This window comes from Strix uralensis, chromosome 20 (genome assembly GCF_047716275.1).
Source record: "Strix uralensis isolate ZFMK-TIS-50842 chromosome 20, bStrUra1, whole genome shotgun sequence".
NCBI lineage: Eukaryota > Metazoa > Chordata > Aves > Strigiformes > Strigidae > Strix > Strix uralensis.
Genome location: NC_133991.1, coordinates 5,064,727 through 5,073,644, shown reverse-complemented (window position 1 = coordinate 5,073,644; position 8,918 = coordinate 5,064,727). Strand labels below are relative to the sequence as shown.

The 8,918-nt window shown below is 39.3% G+C and overlaps 1 protein-coding gene across 1 annotated transcript in view; it reads left to right on the top strand.

Annotated features, from left to right (window-relative positions):
• The first annotated feature begins 1,323 nt into the window (after positions 1-1,323).
• Positions 1,324-8,918, top strand: part of LOC141952452 (protein spinster homolog 3-like) — a 30,323-nt gene continuing 22,728 nt past the window's right edge. The window contains exons 1-6 of the mRNA XM_074889868.1: positions 1,324-1,566; positions 5,258-5,323; positions 5,781-5,917; positions 6,437-6,588; positions 7,479-7,545; positions 8,475-8,665. Coding sequence (XP_074745969.1) covers positions 1,359-1,566; positions 5,258-5,323; positions 5,781-5,917; positions 6,437-6,588; positions 7,479-7,545; positions 8,475-8,665 — 821 coding nt within the window. The 5' untranslated portion in view covers positions 1,324-1,358. The remainder of the gene's footprint in view (positions 1,567-5,257; positions 5,324-5,780; positions 5,918-6,436; positions 6,589-7,478; positions 7,546-8,474; positions 8,666-8,918) is intronic.

Below are 8,918 nucleotides of genomic sequence, written 5' to 3'. Positions count from 1 at the left end.
AAACACACAGTTCTAAAAAAAACCCAACTGTGGACTCTTGTCTTCATGCATGAGTCATAAACTGTAATCAGGACTCACTCCAGTTAGCTGCCTCACTCTTAAACTCTTACAGTTTACTGTTAATTTTCACTTTAAAATTTCCTAATAGGGTGCAAAAAATAAATTACCTTCTGAAGTTGGTAATGCAAAAAATGTCTCAGAAGACATGTGACTACTTATGTGTCTAAAAAATAATTAATATAATAGGAAAAGTGATGCTGGAAGAATTAACTAAGAATACTTTTTCAAATCTGAGTGGTCAGTAGAAGGACAGGGAAGAAAGGTATCTACACACCCTGAAAGAACTAGAATGCCTTCCTGTGTCCTCCTTTCTTCCCCTTTCAGACCCCTTTTTGGGAGAGAAAGGGGAAGAAATCCCGTTGCACAATTCAGAACTGTGGAATGTGCACAGTTCCAGCAGCACTGAAGAAGAGTGTTTTTGTTTCCATCTCCCTTTCTCTGTTTACTGTAGCATTCTGGATTGGTTTCTTGTTGGATTTGTTTGGTATTCCGCCCCCCCCCCCCCCCCCCCCAAAAAAAAAAAAAAACAAAAAAAAAAACCAGCAAGTGGTCTGGAGTGTAAGTCTTCTGCTTAAATTACTGATTTGACCTAAAAACTCAGAACCTTGTTGGGAAGGATTTTGTTCTGAGGGTAGATCCAGCCAGTGCAAAGGAGATGGGCAGTAACAGGGAGAAGTGACTGGTCAGGTGGCAAGGACAAGGCTAGGTAGCCCTATTTTAAAGGCCAGGGCGGTGTGTATGGGTGTGTGGCAGGGATAAAGATCTGAGCTGCAGAGAAAGCAAATGACTTCTCCAGAGTTGCACAAGAAGTCTGTGGTAAAGGAGGGCTCAAGTCAAAGATAGGTACCAGGTCTAGCATCTAGCAAATGAGCTTCTCTTTTTTGATTTCCCTCTCTTCTCTAGAAAGGCTGTTTTTACCTCTGGCAGTTCTCTGAGACCTTATCAAAGATTATCATCAATTTTGCATATGCAGTTTCTGAGAGATCATTGCAAAGTTGTGCACTTGTATTTCTTGGATGCACAACGGATTATTTTGCTTTTGTTTACATTTCCTCTTCCTTGTCTTCAAGGTACAGCACTTCAGCACTTTTGCAAAAACACAGGACTGCAGCTTCTTTCTTTGTAAAGTTCTTCCTACTGCAAGGAACATTTAATTTCAGCTTTTAGTGGCTGGGCTTCATCACCGGAAATGACCATAGTGATTGAAGTTCCTCATAGCTTGAACATAAAATCGACTTGTGACTTGGTGCACTAAGGAAACACTTCATAATTCATGGTGACTTTCTGCACTGGGAAATATGCAAAACCCTGGTGCACATGAAAACACAAGCTTGCAGCCCCAGCTGCCCCCTGTGGAGCAGAATTATGGAGCTACTGCAGCACATGTGAGACAAGGTCCATTCGTGTCTGTGTCAAGGAAGGGTCCAGCAAAGAGAGATTACATGATAGCTGCTGTGCTGTGCTATGCAAATTTAATAAATTTCATGGATTGGTTCATTGTACCAGGTGAGAGCCTATTTTCTCCTTCTAAGGAAAAAGAAATTTAAGTTCTCAACAGCTCTACTTACTCTGTAGTTAAAAATGTTTTCTAAAGTAAGGATATGCTTTATGTCTTTTTAATGTTTCTCACTTATCTGCTTTAGCCTGTTGGTCATACTCTTAATGAAACTTCCAATTATGAATCTTGGAAGACTGATAAATGACGTATTAGTTCTTAATGGTTAATAGAATGCTTACAAAAATCATATCTGTTAAATGCTTAAGATTCATATTTTTAAATCTAAGTCTCTTATAAACAGACTTCAGCATACAGAACAACTAGTCTATTTTTGTGTCTGGATTCTACAGAGATTTGACTAAGAAGCTTCCCTTTATTGTATACAGCAGCTTACCAGGCCTTCTTTGGATCTAGTAGATTAGATATGGCATTCCTTTATCTAAAGAATAGTGATGCCATTCCCCCCATTGAAAGTACAAAAGTTGTGTTATCTTTGTGCAGGTTTGTTTAGGGGAGGCTTAATTTTCTCATGATCTTCTGGAAATTGTGTGATTTCTGCAATGAAGAGCGTAACATGATTGTGTAAAGAGAACAGAGACACACTTCCTTAGGCATGACCTACCAAATTTACAATGTGTTTGCTAATAATAATATCCTTCTTCCAAAATGTGATTTTTAAATTATTTTTTTTACCTAGCCATGAGCAGCAAAGAATTGCTTCTAGTAAACTGGTGGGAAATCTATGTTTTTTCCTCACATGTAAACTGTGGTCTGTGTAAATTCTTCTGTTTAGCATCACTCCAAAGCATCTACCATGCTTCCAGGGATCTGATTTATAAATTAGGAGGAAACACTTGTTGTGAGCTTGCTATATTTTACTTCTGAGTGGCCTGGAAATCATAAATGTTTTAAAACCTTGAAAAAAACCAAAGGATGGATTTCTAAATTTGGAATTAAATATCTAGTGACAGTACCAAACGGTATCTTTAAAAATTTAAGTTAGTGGGTTTAGGAGTTTAATCTTTTTTCTTTTGAATAACTCTTAACCACACATACAAGGGGGAAGGAAACAAGTAGTACTGCATGTTGAATGATACTGCAAGACTGTTAGTGAACAACTTCAATGTATGGGTTTTATTGTCAAATGACTTTCCCTGGAGAAGGGCAGGGGACAGAAGAGGATGAAAATATCTTTGAGCAAGAACTGGGCTGCTAGGAGGGTGTACACCTGGAAGTATTAAGTGCAAGCAGTCATTTGGCTCATTCCAGGCTTTGAACTATTCTTTGGTGTCTGTCCATGCTAAGAGCTTAAAATTTTCAAGAAGGCCTGTGAAGTAAAACTTGCCTATTTGTTAACAGGCTCAGTTTCTTGTGAGTGAGGTGCCCTCAGGGACATGTAAGAATTCAAGAACAGAGGTGGGGATAGTGTTCAAGCCTTTGAAATATCGGACATCTACTTTAATTACAATATATGACTAAAACACTTTTTAGGTAACTCTAGGACCTCTTGGGCCATGGAGGCAATCTGTAAATTGCCATTTATACCACAGCAGTATACCATTCATCTGCTAGAATTCAGCTGCACTGCAGAATTCCTGCATCAGTACTTTTGAGTTTGGCTGTCCATATATATGAACATATTGTTAAATGTGAGTTAACAGGAAAGTGAAAAAGGAGAGGCTTGAATATTTGTTTAAAAGTAAGCTGGTGGCAGTTATGAAGTTGTGGTTTCCGGGCAGTTTTGCTCACAGGCTTTGACAGAGTTTGCATCAATCTTCACACAGAAAACAAGCACTTCTACTTACTTGTCTGCTAGAATTGAGTCTTCAGTTTGTTAAAAATGGTGATCATGCAGACTCTTCCCCCTCTGATCTGTAACCCTGTTCCAAGCTGTTGTAATTTGCCAATAACTGGTCAGGCCACTTATTTCAGTTATGTGGAGGGGATAACATTTTAGTGGTGCTCAGTGTGAAAGTTAGTTTGAGATGAAGTTGTGGTTCAGTTCAAGTCTTGTGTTAGCTGTGATTTGTTCTAGATGCTCTATTAGTCTAAAACTGAAGTTCCTATAATAACAGTATTTCTTTGTGTTGATAATCAGCTACCAGAAAGAATAGATAAAACTGATTGTCCTGTTTTAATGATACAAAATGTTTGCATGAAGCTACTGACTTAAACTTCTGAAACCATTAAGAAAATCCTAAATGCAGAGTATGTTCGAGGGTCACGGAGAAACATCTTTAAAAGCTCTGGTGCTGCTGTTAGGCTGGACCTTGATCTACACTGACTTCAAGTCACATCAGTAAACAGTGAGGAGAGTGATTATGCTGCAGCCACGGGGAGAGCATGTGGGAGAGCTTGCATTTGGCTTTAACTGGCTCAAGAATGCTTTCAAGTGGCTGCAGCAGTTTAGTGTATGGCATAACACGTAAAATACCCTGTAGGAGCAGAACAGGTACCTCTTGCTAACCTCACCCTGAGCTCCATTCTGCTGCAGGTCAGCTTCTGGGAACATAGCAGACAGGTTACACAGAACTTATTTTCTTAAGTGGTGGCTTCATCCTCTTAATAAAGTTTTCATTTTGACTATTTTGGCAAAACCAAAGCTACATGAGAAGAAATTGTTTTTAATTGATATCTTTTAATATTGGAGCAAAGGTACGCTTATTCAAAGCAGTATCTTCTGCTATTTTAAATTATTTTTCAGGAATATAATGAAGAAATGCAAGATAGGTGAGATGGTAGATCTGCAGCCTTGGCATGATGTAGACATGGAAATGACCTTTTTGTCTCAACAGCATTCATGCATCCTTGAGGTGCCAGATCCATGGATCTTCCCTCAGTTTGTTGCTTGTGTGACTTTCTTCCACACTTTTTGACAACTCTTCTAACCTTTTTCCACAGCTATTGAATGGTTAGAAATCAAGATGGAATTTCTGTCAGCTGTTTATCACAAATAGAAATGATCACTTTTGGTGAAATCTGTCTGTCATTGTCACCACTAAAAATGTTAATTTGTAAATCTGCAGTTATCTATATCTCATCTGATCTTTGCAAAATTGTGATAGAAATATGAACAGAATTACACGATCAGAACCATGATCTGTATTACAGTAGTATTTCCCTGGCTATGGGGCTGATTTAGCCACCATTGGCTAATGAAGACTGTAGCCATTCGCATCCTGAAAAATCCAACAGGCACTGATTGGAATACTGTATATACTGAAAATATTAACAGGTATTCTTAACAGAAGGAATTTCAACTCATCCTAACATTTTAAGGTTATTAAGAAAATTTTAGGATTAGTTGCATGAAGATAGCAACCTCCTGCCTGTGAAACTTTGCCACTGTTTTTTTCCACATTGTGTCCATTAAACCTTGGACTGTAAACTGTTTATGTGTTTATGTACTAATGGTGCAAAAGAAACAGAACAGTTGTGATTAAAATAGTGGGTAAACTGACTCTCATAAGACCTATGTAGTGGAAGATCATGAATTTTATCTATAGTGATAAGAATTTTTAATTCTCTTGTGTATCTGTGCTTGTGGTAGACTAATGGTTTACATGTAAACTAACAAGCTAAATGTGCTGCAGTTCTTGCAAGCACTCTTCTTCAAATACATCTTTGAGCTGGCAAATTAATAGAATTACAAGGAATGAGCAGGGTACTTTGCTGTCATTCGGTGTTTGTCTGTTGCAGGGATCCTGCTAGATATACAGAAATACTTCAAACTTAGCGATGGGGATACAGGTCTACTGCAAACAGGTAATAAAATCACTTAAGTTCAGATAGTTTACTTTGCCTTGCATCTACACGGGTTTGTTCCTAAAACACAATCTAGTTACTTATTTCTTCTAGTTCCTACATGTGTGTGGTATTGCTCACTTCCACTTGTGGGCAGGCTGACTATAATGCAAAACCGAAAGTCTTTGGTTCAGGGAAGCAGTTGAGTCCTTCAAAAATCCTATAGCATGTGAATCACAAAAGATGAAGGAATGTCTCAAGAAATACAGAACTTGAGCAATTCACATATTTTATTTTTGTATTGTTTTTTTTGAATCTGCATTTATCTTTTTCTAAATGTCAATCTACCTACTAGTTCTACAAAGTCTGACTTTAACCTCTGTCCTAAAAAATAACCTGAGTTTGTCTGAGGGATGAGGAGTACATAGGCTAAAAATAATTTGACCAATATTGTCTTTGCTCCTTCTTGGATTTTCAGTCTTCATCTTGTGTTACATGCTGGCTGCCCCCATCTTTGGATACCTCGGTGACCGGTACAATAGGAAAATCATCCTTGGAGCTGGTATTTTCTTCTGGTCTGGTGTAACATTAGGCAGTTCATTCATCAGTGAATCGGTATGTTGCTTTTTTGGAGGGTACTATGAAAATAATCTGCATATGTCTTGCAGAAGTTGATGAGTCCCCTCTGATCATGTTTGGAAAAGCTATTGTTTCAGCACTCACTCCTCAAGCCTGGACTCAATGGAATGCTTTATGGGACGGTGGAGTCCAGCCTGGGCAATGGAGAACACACACATTACTGTTGCAAATGATGGGGTCTTATTTTTATCCCAACTGTTTGTTGATTATGACCTTGCAGCTAGCAGTTTGTTCAGCAAGCTTGTGGTCTATCAACTCTATCCTGTAATTCCCTCTGGGTGTCACTCTAAGAAGTCACTACTGTGCAGAAAGTAAAAAGCACAGCAGTGGGATACGAGGGAAGCAGGTGTGAGTGAAGGGAACACAGACATACGCAAAAGACAGTGAAGTCTTATTTCCTCTCGTACATTTGGTCCACTGAAATGCACCTCTTTAATAGTAAGCGTTCTTTCTTGCATGGGCTTTTTTGTACTATAATGTGTCTTTCACCTGCAGTATTACTGGATATTCTTTATTTCACGAGGACTAGTTGGCATTGGCACGGCCAGTTATTCCACAGTAGCACCTACCATCATTGCAGACCTGTTTGAGGAAGGAAAAAGGACCACAATGTTGTCTATCTTCTATATCTTCATTCCAGTGGGAAGGTTGGTTTTCTTGCTAGTAACTGACCTGCCTTTTGAAATTCTGTCTGACCATGCCTGCAATTCATTGTGACCTGAGTCTTGATTAAACATATTTTGATGTATATCTGCATTGGCTCTTGCAGAAGGATTTGTCACTTGCTTAGCATATTTCTATAGAGCTGGTTAGGCTTATTTCTGTGTTTATCTTGAAGAAAAATTTACTTTTTCCCCGCCCACATTTTTTAGGGAGAATCTAAACTCTGAAAACTGGTAGGTTTTGAATAAAATATTGAATCAATTCTAAAAGAAATATGTGCATGGTGGTAGGTAATTTATTTCTGGGTTTTGAAACACAAAAGCTTTTAGATATTTGTTTACTTGACAAATTTTCAAGAATGCTCCATTAAGTGTCTCCCAGGGAAGAATTGGCAGTTCCCTCTGCTCTTTTAGTTAAATTGACATTGTGTCTGAAGAAGAGGTAGAGAAGGACTTTTTAAGTGGTTCAGAGGCATACTCTTTATTAGAGCAGGCAGCCAAGGCTGAGCCCAGAAAGCAGATTAAAACTAAAGGAATTCCTGCAGGGCTTAACTCATGTCGCTAGCACAGAAAACAGTAAATAATAAACTGCTTCATGGGCTGTCTGATCTGGATTTGCAGTGTCATTCTACAGAACTTGTATTCCAAGGGGAATCTGGGACATTATTGCCACCATCTCAAGTCTGCTCTGAGGAGGTTAGACTGTCTTTTTAGTACTGGCTGGCAAGTAGACTGGCATAGACCATAAGGGTTGTTTCTGTTTATCTGTTTTGAAAACTATGACAGAATACTTCTCTGTGTGCTCCTTAGCTGGCAAGATGTGTCATTTCAGCCAGCAAGAATTCGGTGCCTACTGATTGTTCTGTTGCTTACAGTGGTCTTGGTTATGTCCTGGCAGCTGGCATGGCAGATGTCACAGGTGACTGGCACTGGGCATTCAGGGTGAGTTATTCACTTTCACTCAGGGGCTGAGCCATCACTGTAAAATCAGAATCATCACTGGAGTTTAGATTACTTATGCTCATTGTGTTAAAAGAAGTGAGCAGTGGGAGGACTTTCTACTGTCTGACTGGTCATGAACTTGGTGTTTAAGAGAACTCTTCCTGCAGGACAAGTGGATGATTTTTGCCTAGCTCTTGCAGAATGAAAGCAGGCATAGGTGAAATTGTACAGCAGCCAGGGCAGGTGCTGGTGTTCCTCTTACCTGAGGACACACTTGGCATGGTTGTCAGTTCACCAAGACCTCCTCAAACAGAGGAAACTGAAGTTAAAATGGACTTTATACTGGTAGCACCAGTATAATTCTTCAGGAAAATCAAAAGAGTTTGTTTTCTGAAATGCTGTTGGGAACAACTTCTATTATTTGAGGGTTTCAAGAAAAAAGCCTCTTCTGTTCTGGTCATGTCATCATAATTTCTCACCATACTGAGCACCTAGTGCTTTGGAAGTACTTTGTCAGATCCTCTTAACTTACCTACAAAATTAACTAGCAAGTACAGGATGAGTAGGGAAGAATGTTTACTGGAGTAACAGTCTGATGTTACTCAGTGCACCAGTGATTCTTGCATTTGTGGTCAGACTATTATGGTACAGTTTCCTTTCTTCACATGTTTTTATCCAAAATTGGAGGGAGCAATCATATATCTGTATGATGGGGAGGGAGGATCTGTTATCTTTTCTCCAAAGTCACCATAAATCACCAAAGTCACCCTTCTTCTTTACAAATATGACCTACAAACAGTAAGTCACATCTGCTTCTGAACATACCTGCAATTCTCTGATATGTCATTCTAACACTGAATTTGAGTTGCTGTGGAGTTTTCACTGTAAGAAAAAAGGTGTCCTTGATCTAATGAGCCTTGTGCCTACAGGTAACTCCTTGCATGGGAGGTCTAGCATTGGTTCTTCTGATTCTCCTGGTCCCTCACAGGACCCAGAGAAGGACAGCAGCCCACAGAGCACTGAGCATCTCCGGCACAATACGAGTAGCAGCTGAGAAACCGGGTGTACAGAGAACTGCCAAGACTACTTGGTGTCACGATGTCGTATCACTTGCCAAGAAGTAAGTGATTTTAGCAGTAAAGGTTCCCTCCATTGAAGAATGACCATTCCGTTATTAGAAATAGGCCATCAAATCCTGCTCAGCTCCTTTGTATCGCACGCTGTGTACAAGATTATTGAGACACAATTAATAAAAATCTTTCTTCCACTCTTTTACAGGAATGCTGCACGATAGATTAAAAATTTCCTTGCTTCTGCTATTCTCCCATTCTGAGGAAGGGGAAGGAGGCAAAGTTGTGATAGCAGTGTGCTCC